The sequence below is a fragment of the Sturnus vulgaris genome, chromosome 2 (assembly GCF_052056855.1).
Source record: "Sturnus vulgaris isolate bStuVul1 chromosome 2, bStuVul1.hap1, whole genome shotgun sequence".
Lineage (NCBI taxonomy): Eukaryota > Metazoa > Chordata > Aves > Passeriformes > Sturnidae > Sturnus > Sturnus vulgaris.
Genome location: NC_142244.1, coordinates 60,475,778 through 60,488,641, shown reverse-complemented (window position 1 = coordinate 60,488,641; position 12,864 = coordinate 60,475,778). Strand labels below are relative to the sequence as shown.

General features: G+C 35.9%; 1 protein-coding gene across 1 annotated transcript in view; it reads right to left on the bottom strand.

Annotated features, from left to right (window-relative positions):
• The window catches only part of VWA8 (von Willebrand factor A domain containing 8), a 182,847-nt gene that overhangs the window by 20,951 nt on the left and 149,032 nt on the right, over nt 1-12,864 (bottom strand). Inside the window, exons 38-40 of the mRNA XM_014890712.2 lie at nt 4,221-4,329; nt 3,185-3,341; nt 429-537 (exon numbers count right to left, since the gene is read on the bottom strand). Of these exons, the coding sequence (XP_014746198.2) occupies nt 429-537; nt 3,185-3,341; nt 4,221-4,329 (375 nt within the window). The remainder of the gene's footprint in view (nt 1-428; nt 538-3,184; nt 3,342-4,220; nt 4,330-12,864) is intronic.

Below are 12,864 nucleotides of genomic sequence, written 5' to 3'. Positions count from 1 at the left end.
TTTCAGCTGCATATGCAGTAAAGCTCCTATATGGAGTAGTTGCCTCTTTTAACATCTATAGCATTTGCACTTCACAACAATATTCTTTTGGACTAAGGTAAAGACAAAGACTGGGCATTACACACCTTCACAAATTCCCTTCATAATATGTAGTAGAATCTTCTGTCACAAAACTGTGCTCCTGAGTAAGTAATCTCTGTAAGGTGTGGAATGGGAATACTGTAACATGTACAGATGAGCACTGGGATCCACTTGTAAGCTGCCTTTTAAAACAGTAATATGAAACTGTTTTTCCTGATTATTACCCGAACCTTCTTTTACCCTTCAAAGATATGACCACCAGATGTTAACAGGATATTAGGAGGATAGTATTTGGGGCCTAATATAATGACCTCCCTGTGTTTCTTTATCAGAGAATCTAAGATTACCTGCAGATTGTCCAAGATGATGCGGAGTGACTGAACTTGACGTCGGACTGCCCCGGAAAACCTTTCGTAAGTTGATGCATCATATTCACTCATCTGAATCTCCTTCAATCTAAAGGAAAGAACAGTTTAAACTAAGAATAGTTTAGGAAACAAGCATATCTTTCACTTACTTAGGTAAACTAAAAGCTTATTTACTTGATAACAAGGAAATTTAGAATGGCACAAGTACACAGAAGAAATGAATCAAAGAAGTGGCAGCCGCTCTTGTGAATTTTTGATAAGGCAGATGTTCACCAATGTCTACAGGGACTGTATCGCATTAAAACTTATTCAAGTTACTAATCTATGACTCTCCTAATCTGCTTTAAAGTTTGCAAAGTAAATCAGAGGTTCTGAAAAATCTGATCAAATTTGAAAGGTCTTGTTGGCTCAGGTGTTGCTATCTGTACATAAAAGGATCACAAGTGTCTATTCATTACTTCACAGTCGGAGTATTTTAAACATATCCTGATTCATGCTTCAACACAAAGGTTAAGTAAAGACACACTATAAAATCTGTCCTTGAAGACCTACAAATAGTAACTGTCTCAAATACTTATCTTTGTGCTTCATTAAATGAAGAATCCTTGAAACAAAGAAGTTTTAAATGAACATTAACAAAAATGTGCTTCCCCCATAGAAAATGAGTCATGCACTATCCTGTCCAGAGGCCTGTAATAGAGAGCACACCTGCACCATGAAAACAAATACATGCTTTCTAAGCAAAGATGTGTCTATTTCAAGTTCTGTATCAGCTTTTAAACAACATAGCTTAGCAGAACAGGTGAAATTCACCACCAGAATGTAATTACAGAGGTCCAATTGTGAAGAACGAGCTAGGGGACAGGCAGATAAATAATGCTGGGAGTGTTCACAGTATTTGCCATGACCCAACATCACACGGGGAGGCAGCACTTGGGTACCTGCCCACCCCACCCCCAGCATGTGGCTGGGTTCAGTCTCAAGCTAAAAGATATTGGCTGATCTGTGCCCAGCCCATTTCAAACAAGCACTTTGTAACAGCATAATCTCACTCACAGTGTTTAAAAAATACTGTGCTTTTAACTGAACTATAAATTATAGGCTAATTTTATTAGCACTATCACAAGTTAATTGCCTGGATCATAAAGCATACCTGAGAACTGCTGTTTAGACCAGCCCTTTGAAGATAATACTAAAATCAAACACAAAATCTTTGTTGTCCCTATCATGATTTTTTTTTCTATTTGAAGTTTTGCATACACATAGTCATTATAGTCAGGTTTTATTCATGACAGGTAGGAAAAAGTAACTTTCAGTGCTCCATATTTAATTTCATGAATTCTGCCAACAGAGTTTTTAGTATCTTCAGATCTATAAAAGAAATATTTTGTTTCAAACAAAAAGAACCTCACATGCTATCAATCCAAAGTGAAAGGTAGTTCAGAAAAATACCATGAAAAATACTGCATCTATTCCAGAGTAGATGTTAATTTTGTTTTTGTCAAATAGGGCAATTTAAAATGTTTACCACTAGAAATACTACCTAGCCAGGAAAGCATCAATAACTTTTATATAAAATTTCTCCTTTCCAGATAATATATAAACAAAGCAGCGAAATCTGCAGTTTCCCTTTTTTTTTTTTTTTTTTGTCAGCCTGAGGACTACAATCTCCCTATTCTTATCTGTTAGCTCCCACAACTATACAAGTGGTACAGAACAATGATCCAAGTCAAATGTGGTTTCCATAATAGGCTACATTTGCAGCCAACCCACTTGGGTTTTGTTACCTCATGTACAGATACCCAGATTTTACAGGGCATAGCTGCACTGTTACCACAGCATGTAGCAGTAGCCAGGAATTTCCCAGTTTCTCTATTTTAGTAAATCACTACACAGGCAGTAGAAACTCATCAAAGCATGCCAGGTGTGTATATGGACATATGCACAGACAGATGTACAGTATCCAAGACCATACATATCCATGGTTTCTACTATGAAGCAGCTCAGAAGCAATTTTGAAGAGGGGTGATGCTTTTTTAAATACAAAGTATCAGTGACTGACTTGAGAGTACAGTTGCTGGAAGAAATCTGAATCTCTGTGCATATTCTGGGAAAGAGTTGATCAGTAATCACACATTACACTCATGCTGGGAAGACCTGCTGTTCGTCTTAATTAGCTGCTGAAGCTTAATAGTTCAAATTACAGAATCACAGAATATTCTGAGGTGGAAGGGATCCACAAGGATCACCAAGTCCAACTCTTAAGTGAATGGCCCACACAGGGATCAAACCCACAATATTATTAGCACCATGCTCTAACCATCTGGTCATAGATCTTTCAAACAGAAGTAATTTACTTGCAGTGGTCCATTTTGAAAGACACTTGTTCAGTGATTAATTCCTAACAACATACAATCTGGATTCATTGTAATTCAAAGAAATTTTCATATAATCTATTACTTTTTAAAAAGATAAACATTTACCTCAATCTCCTTCTCCATCTAGCTATGTTTTACTCTACCAAATCACACAGTCATTTTAAGATTGTTGCTTAATTCAATAAAACATTCCACACATCCTGTTGAGAATAGCTAAACATGTGCTGGTAATCTCTGTTAAGTGATAATGAATAGGGTAAGGTAGCTGATAAATGCAGTTAAGAAAGAAAATTCTTTTCAGCCATTTTTTTCAAAGTCTTCTGGGAAATGGAAAACAAAAGAAGACTTTCACATTACCTCCGTTTAAAGGCCTTTTCACCCATCTCTCGAGCAGCTCTCTTAACTTCCTCAGGAACTGCATCCTTTTCAGCTTGAGATACTTGGTAAACCCTGTGGCCAGCGTCCAGTCGATACGGCCCACCTTTGCCACCTAACCCAGCAGTGTCTCTCCCACCTACAATGGTTGAGATAAGAAAAAAAATTAGGAATATATATTTGATAAAAAAATAAGAACACATTTTCTTTAAAGCTTCCATTGTCATCTACACACGTTCCAAAAATCTTGTTAACAATACCCAGTTGAAATATTTATTGCCAAAGGCTTCCAAAACCAAACAGCTATCATGATAAAGAACTCCCATGGAATACCTGTTTATAATATATATATATTAGAATTAATTATTATAATTATAATATACATTATAATATAGCATATATAAATACTTGTTTATTATATATATATACACTTGTTCATTATAGACATATATATATATATATATATAATCTTGAGACAAGATTCATAATGGTTTCTATGCTGTACAAAGGGGACCATAGAACATATAAATCTTGTACATCTCCTCCAAGCTCCTGGTCCCAGACTCTGTCTTCTCCCTTGAAATTTTTGGTTTACACTGCTTCCAAATCACTTTTAGTGATCACTATCATGACCTATTAGAATTGGGAGAGACTTTGCTGGTTCTGTGCACTTCTCGCCTACACTACCAGAATTTTTGCAGCTACACGGACATCTAAGAGAATGGCAATTGAATCAGCCTACTTTCTGTGGCTGCAAGTTTCTTGTTCTCTGTATAGCCAGTAAAAAGAAACAAAAAAATATAATTGGAGAAGAGATCTGCTACATACAGTTAAAGTTAGACATTGCAAATACTTCCTTTCTCTTCTTCTGGCAATAAAGCAATCCTGTATTGGGCAAAACAGCTCTAAGCAGAGAACAACTTTGTGTAAAACCATTTTTTACTAGCACAGCATCTCAGCATCTCCCTTAGATATCTGTCACTGATGCATTAAAAAAATACAAAAAACAATGAAAAACCTGTTCCACCAGCCCACATATTTCCACCAACATGTGGCATGTTGAATGGATCCACTTTTCCATGTTTAGGGGAGCTGACGTCCAAACCACTTTCCCTCTCAATAGTTATCTGCAAAAGAGAGAAAGAGATGCAAATATCTCTTATAGTAAAAAAACCACCCTAACAAACTAATAATAACATACCAGGTGTACTGAGTAGCTGTAGGACCAGTATTAGTCCAATAAATGCAACATTCCACCTCAGAACAGAGCAGAGTAAAACAGGGCCCCTGAGTGGCACATTAGACTCACACCCAAATTAAGACTACTGCCACATCTGAAGCCCTCTGCATTCTGTTCATACCCACACTAGAAATAAGTCAAAATCCCTCAGACAGAATCCCCTGTGGTTCAAACACTTCTCAGAGTATTGTATATCCACAGCACTGCACATCCATTTACACATTTCATGTGCACCCAACTGCAGTCCCACAGTCCCTATTGATGGGTAGATTGAGGTTCCTTTGACTAAAGAGATGGGACTGGTCAGCAAAAGGCCAGTTCAAATGACAGGCTCACTCAATCCTCAGAAATGCCTGGACCACAGCAGGTCTCCCATGCTGGGTTTTCCAGACCTGCCCGCTGAGGGCACTTCGGCCGCTGATTCATGGCACAGCTGAACGCCCAACAGCTGCCAGATGGTCAGGGCTGAGTCACTTTAGGCTGGGGCTGGATTTAAGTGGTGACTGAAGGCAAAAATACCCCTTCCCGTTATGAACTCTGAGTCATGTAGTAAATCAATGAATTATGCGTGAACTGCCCCTTACTAATCTTCTATAATTTAGTACCACTTTATATACTTTTTTAAACGAAACCTAATGACTGAGATAGAAAATTAATGTCTCTTACCGCTTAAAATTAACTTTCTTCTTATCTACCATAATACATTTAATTCTTCAAGGAATTTATGTGTCCCAATAACTATGATTTATTGCCTTCTCAGAAGTTGACTGGCATTATCAGGGTTTTCACTGTAGAGCAGCTTAATCCTTGAATTCACTGTCTTGCAGACTCAACTTCATGCTGACATGAATTCCACACGTATTTTTGAACTGAACACATATGCTCTAACAACACTGTCCTGGCAGCTATTCAAAAGATCATTTTCTTTCCCTTTACAGAATTTATATCAATTCAAAGAGGTACAATACATCCTCTGTGAACCATGTCATTAGTGTAAAATCAAGATCTAATCTGACAAACTACATCCATTTAACATTTGTATAGGGAGAAACATGTAACCACAACAGCATGTTATCCTTAGAGTTATCCTTTTTTTGATTTAAGAGATTTCCTCTAAAATGAACCCTTTTTTTTTTTTTCCCCCATAACTGGTAGATTTAAAAACTATCAAAAACACTGGTTAACAAAAATTTCTGAATTTAGTTTAAAGCAAAATTGTAAACCCAAAATGGTAGTTTCAGCCTCATGAAACGAAACATTATTCTGTAATGAGAAACATGAAATTAGGCAAAATTTTTAAGTGTTCATGCTTATGTATTCTTTATAGAAAAATACTTCTTCTTATAAAGAAAGCTCTACAAAACAAACATAACTATAACCAGTGATGCAAATATCATATTCTATTTTTGTCAAGTTTTTCCACCGAAAAAATCTACTAAACATTTTGAAATACAAGCATTGTTTAAATCTAAGTAAAAGGTCTGTAAACAAAAGAGCTTTGGTGCTCATATATCTTTTGCAAGTATAAGTTGTTCACAAACAGTGTTTCTAGTACACAAGCACTAGACAAGTTTCTATTATAAACTTATTTTACAACAGTATTGATCTGATTAGATCTCACTAAAGCAGGTATTTGTAACTTTGAAATGGCATGTGGTTAATAGAAAATCTTCTATCTTATAATTATTTTTTTGCTTTCTTTTCTTAAAAGGAGACCAAACATCCAACATTTAATTTCTGTTAAAACTTTGAAAAAAATTGGTTGAGAAAGAAGAAAAGAAACAAGAGCTACAATCTATCAAGCTTAAGAATGCGAGTTCTTCACTATTTTTCTTTTTATGTATAGTTAATGGCTGAATGGATAAAATAATTGAAAATTCAACGATACTGGAATGGAATACCACCAGTGGATGTGTAAATGTCATGCCAGTGAATTGCACTAGTTTCATTTACTTTTAAGTGTCACCTACGCAGAGAAAAGGTAGTAGAATTTTGTTAACTCTGAATGCTTTAACAGCCCATTTTGACAAGCACTGGCTTGTTGGGGTAATTATTTTAAAATTTACCATATACTTAGAAACTGCAGTATACTAGCACACATCTGAAGACAAACTTCTGGATGTACTTCCCTGGTTTTTCTTTGAGCTCTTAGATTCCCTTACTGACTTTGATCAGATTTTTCTCCTTCCCATTCCCATAGCTATGGGAGGTAATTTTATAAGTTTCAAGGTATTTTTTTACAGCCAACAAATTCTCTCTACTCTGAAAGCACCTCTATAAACTAGAAGTTAGACTAGCAAATATCTACATTAGAATTGAACATACATTTTACAAACAAATAAACAGAAAATCAGTGAGCCCTGACATGAAATCAGAGGGAGGATGAGGAAAAAACTGAAGAGAAAAACTTTAGGACAATGATACATTCTTTGGCATGACAAATATAAAGAGATGGAAGAGCCATAGGTGAGTCACCCCTCTTGGGTCTGGAGGAATTCTTGACATTAGGAACTATTGGAAGGTAGATTTAAAGGGCAGTATCCAAAACTGAATGCATTAGGAACCCGAGAAACTGAAGAACACTCAGTTGGAAATACCTAGCTTACCTGGAGTGAGAAGACAAGAAAAACAAATACAAAAAGCAGAGAAAGGACTCAAGTAAACCTAAATTCCACAGTAGCTTTGCCAAGCTGTCTGACTGTAATTTCTACAATGACATTTCTATTACTGTTATGATGGGTATTTTTCAAATATATAAATTATTTCCTTGCTTAAAAGTTGACCTGTCCCCTCCTGAATATTTTCCATTTGAATCTAATTGCAAGACTTCTGTGAACTTTATTTCTTTCAACAAGTTTTGATTAATCACCCCTTCTTGAGAGAAATCTGTGCTCTTCCTAGCTGTACATGCAGTGAAAGGCACTATTCATTACTGCATCATTGTGCAGATTCCATACTGCCTGGTGTGCATATTATGGCTTTATGAAACAACACACGAATTCAGTCGTGCAGCCTTGAGCTCCAGCTATGAGGCATAGGTCAGAGTAGAATAGCTGGAGAAACTAAATTTTTCCCTCTGAAAGTTCCTTTTGATTTCCAAAATAACCACTATTTCCAAAACATTCAAGGCACACGTTTCAATTGTAAATTATCTAAACTTGTTTATACATATTAGTGATTCACAATCAGAGTGTGAAAGCACTTTTCCACTCCCTGTTTGGGCAGGTTTTTCTTCAAAATCTTCAACACACAAGAAGCACAACTGCCCTCCTCTCCTGGAATACATGATTCTTATTTTATTCCCTGTAGAGTCCTAATTGTCAGTAATCATCAATGATCTTAGTCTCTGGCTTCAAATGCTTTTGTTCTCACATTTTCTTTCTATATTTTCAGGCACTTACAGCAATAGGTAATGGGTACATGCATAAGGACTTTGTGATGCAGGCTCTGTTCTTCTTCCAAATTCAATGGAAAAATTAAAAATTTTGCATGAAAAGAATATGAACAGTTCAGGTCAGAAAGATGCCAAAGGAATGTGTTTTTCTTAAGAGGCAATGGCATGAAAGGAGTGCTTAAGAAAAAGGGAAATTAAGAAACAACAACCAATACCACGACTTGTTAATGCTTTGACTTAATTTTCTGGTCCTGCCTCTTATACATCCATTAACTCCTGACAGTAAGGGTAGCCAGGCAGGAACTAAACACTGGTTTTACTTTCAGTGAGAGATACATGGTATCCGAACAACTTCCTCTACATCAGTTCTTTCTGAAAAATATGAATGTATGCCAAAATGGCTTACATTCATGGCTACACTCTTCCCCCCCTTTCTTTTCCTTCCTGACAACACTGGAATTCTAAGAGTGAACAGAGTAGGGAAAACTGATACAAACATAGTCAGTTTGGAAACTAAGTGGTCTTATCATCCTTCATGAAGAAGATAAAGAAGCTCAAAAATGTCAGTTACATGATTTACCGCACTCAACAACACAGTGAAACCAGGTGCTTCACATCTGTGCCATATTTATGCCAAAAAGCCATTAAACACATACCAGCCTGTAATAGTGGCCACTGTGAAGATGAACCAAAGGCTGGTAGTTTTGTCTAGACTTCAGCTGGTCAAACAAACTATGGTATATTGTGTACTAAACAAATCTTAACTATTTTGGAAGTGGATTTACAACTACATTCATGCCAGTTAAGTGAATGTAGGATTGAATTCCGATGTGAAATCATCTAATTTAATAACATTTCCCCTGGAGAGTAAAGAAGCACTGGCATATTTTTGACACTTTTATAATCCCTCAGTAAGAGACAGAGGCTGTATTTGTTGAGGATCACAGAGCTGACCCAGATACACTGTGCATTGCCCCTACAAGACACTGCCACAGCTATGGGAAGAAAAGAGCTTGCATGAACCCATTAGAAAATAATCCACAATAAAAGCGTGGGAATTATGAAGACGGATGCTGTACTCTATTATTAAGATTATTGATGTCCCACACATACCCATATTTCATTCTAACATATGAGTTATTTTCACAATACAGTACTTCCCTTTTGATTTCAGAATTAATTTTCTTCGAATGCATTGCAAAAAAGTCTCTCTGGCTCTCTGAGTAAAACAGACCAAAAGTGTTATCAAATTTAGCTTCAGTTGATTTTGTGCAGGTGACCTGAATGACATTTTAGCATCCAGTAATCTTAATCCTACATTGCTGAGAAAACTGAGAAGAAAAAAAAATCTTTAAAAAGAACATTTGCCATTTAAAGAGAATCCTAAGCAGCACAACTACGTACTTTTGTATCTTAGCAAGTATTATTCAAAGTACATCTGCATTGAATGTATATTAATAGTTTATTATTAACATGTTTATAATAGTATCAATATAATGAGTAAAAGACACTTAGCAAAGTCAACTGAAATGAACATTTAAGTTGATCTATTATTCAGTCATTCATGCTTCAGATTATTAACATTCCCTCAAGTATTTTAAGTTGTGCATCAGCTCCTCATTCTTCAAGTCTTTTACAACTAACTTAAGACTAAAATTCCTCAAGCTGTATTTATTGTGGAGACAGGGAAAGAGAGGGAATTTAATCTCCTCCTGTCTTGTCCTACTTGAAATTTTATTTATTCCTGGGAGATTTCCACAAGAGATTAAGCCAACAGCTTTCACTGTCCAAACCTCCATTACAGATGTGTAAAAAGCTGACTCTGTAAAACAAGGGGCAGAACATATACTAAGGCTTAACTGCTGGCAGAAAGAGAATTCATGATTGCAGGTTAGGAAATATCTTTTAGAATTTGTAAACAGAAGTCAGACAAGCTTGAAAATATTTCTAGCTTTCAATAGAAAAGTAATCAATGAGTGACAGCTTTCAGTAAAATGTGATGGGCTTTTTCCTTAATGCTGACTGGGATGTAAATAGTTTTTTTTTTTTGTTGTTGTAGATATTCCTGCCATCCTGCTCTGCAACTGACACTGCAACACTGCAAATTGGCCAGAGAGTGGATGGTCTTCTAATAAAGCAGCTTACTTTTGTATCCTGACAGGGTTAACTTCATTAAAATTCCTGAAGGGCACAAGAGTTGTCAGTGCCTCCCATTCAGGACTGCTTGCCAGAAAGTTTCTTTGTGGGGCTCACAGCAACAAAAGCAAGTTTCTGCCTCAGGAATGGCAAAGAAACTCTCATTTCCAATGGGGGTGAGCTGCCTCGTGTACAGGGGAATGGACCTTTCATCTCTTGGCTTTAATTATCTCTGGCCCTGACAGGGTGAACTCATATCTAATACTCTCACATAAAACACAATGCTTATTTTAATACTCCAGGTACAAAAAGGTGGAAAAACCAGAAAAAACCCACTTTGATTCCAGGCTAACATCCTGCAGGTGCAAAGGGATGGAATTTTACTTTAAGAAACAGTCTGTATTTCCATTCTTCAAACCTCCCCAAATCAAGTATTTCTTATCCTTTTAGGAATGTTTAAGTAGAGCTGGGCATTCCTTACAGGCTTTTACATCTTCAAAATAGAAATAAATGGAATTCCTCTTTGTTGCATGTGGTGACAAGGAATCAATCTCTGCTAAGCCCTTTTAAGCATTCAGTGGATCATTCCACATAGAACACATTTACTAAAGATGCAACCAGCATGATTTCATGTGTTGCAACTGTATAAATGCATACAAATTATACAAGTAAACAGGGACACAGCTTCAGTATTCACAGCTGTAAAGAATATTTGTGGAGGAAAATCTTTAAAACGAAAATTTTAGGGTGCCCAAATATTGTTTTCTCAAGCACTTATTCTACTATTAGTAATAATACTGTATTACTGGTTGTTTCTTACTGTTGACCAGAAGAAAATAGGGAAAAGGATGTGTGCACTAAGATCTGAGGTACAATATAATTCGTACAATTCAGGTGCTTAGTTCAATGTAAATTAAGAAAGCGTGCATTAGCTTAATTAGTTGCATGATTAGATAGTCCTGGAAAGTAGGCAGATGTAGGCTGGCAAGATCCCATTCACTTACTCTTTTTATCATAAAGGAAAGAATCCTTCCAAGATCCAAATTAGAATATATCCTCTCTTATTGTAACTTATCTGAGATGTGGAATGAAAGGGTTAATCAGGTATTTTGCCTTTTCATTAACAAAAAACATACTAAACAGGGCAGTTTATAGTCAGTGAAGAATATGTGTTACTTTGCACAGAATGCTCTAAATTACTGCCGAAAAATATTTGTTATATGAATGTAAACCCACTAGAAACACCAAAAAGTAAAAAATATCTTAACTCGCTTTCTTTATTAGTGCCATAGACAAAGACTGACATGTGTCACAAGAATATTTCAGGAAAAGAAGGAAAAACCTTGTAGATTTTTGCCTTATGGGTGATTTAGGAGATGGTAGTTTCTTCATTAAAGTCAGTACAAAACTTGCTTTCACTCTCATACATTATTATAAAAGAAGATTTACTTTGTAATAAAACACAACTGTACTCCATGTGAAAAATGCATTAAGTAATCCATCCCACAGTGGCACAAAGGATTAGGAAATGTATTCCATGGAATGCAGAATGTACTTCTGCAGATGTGCAAAAGATTGATGTTTCCCTGAAACAAAAGAATTGTTTTTCTTTTATTCTTGAGCTTCTCCAACCTTAAATTCTCAGTATTATCGTAGGCTGCATGTAACAGGTCACAAGAACACACCTTCCTCTAACACATCCATATCAGCAGCATGAATATATGCATTACATTCTCAAAGAGCAAAGGAGTTCCACATCAGGCAGATCACAGGCTAACCTGCCTCTTACATTGTGGTTTTACACTCTACTGTAAAACTGATTCTACTAAAGAGAGAAATAAAACTTTTTATAATCTACTTACACAAACGGGAGAGAGAAAGGCATAAAGAGGAAAAAACCCCTCTAACGGCTTCTATTATGTTAACTTGTACCATATCATGTACAGCTTTTTTCTATGTACTAAAAATTAATAGCATAATTTCTGTTCACAAGAACAGCACAAAATTGAGTCCACAAGCAATTTTTCCACAGAAAAGATATTAATTCTAAGACAAGACAATAAAGATGTGTGAAATACATTCTTTCTTCAATTGTATCCTGAAATGAAAAAAACATTGCACTGCAGTGTAAAACTTTTAATGTTTTCTTTTTTATTTGACTTCATTTTGATTTTCTATCTTGTCTTTAAAACTTTGCGAGAGTTCAAACTGAACTAATCAAGCTTCATGCACTATCTGACTCCTGAGAAAATTTAATTCTAAAAGTAGCATTTAAAATTCATGCAGGCATTAACCTTTTGTCTTGAATACCAAAATTGTTGAAAGCATCATAACTTTGATGGCATTTTAGAAACGTGAATCTGGATGAGGAAGAGGTAGAGATTTGGAGTGAAACTTATAAAAAGTTGTATCTGGCTTGCAAATGAAGCTCATATACAACAACTGAAAAAACCAAACCACTGCACAAAATGCTGCTGTGGGCTCCTTTTTGAACTAAATGCTGTCACTTGAAGAGCCAACTTAGAAACTCTGCACAGCAGATGTGTTAAAGTATTTTGCCCACAAGTATACACCGTGTGGCTTAAAAACTGGAAAAGTAAATAAAGTAATAAGAGAATATAATGCATTTATTTCATCTAATTGATCTTCTGTTATGTAAACACTTGTATAACACCATTTTCCTATGTCATTATTTAAAATTCCCTACTCAATTCTATTCAACTTTAAGATGTGAGGTCATCACCTTTTTAGTATTCTAATCCACTATGAAATGTTATCAGAGGAGACAAGATAGTGTCTAGCTTGGTTATTTATCATGGCTACTACACACCTCCTAGACCAGCTGGCAAGATAAGTGAACACATTATGTCAGTTTGGAATGGTCCAGGCTCA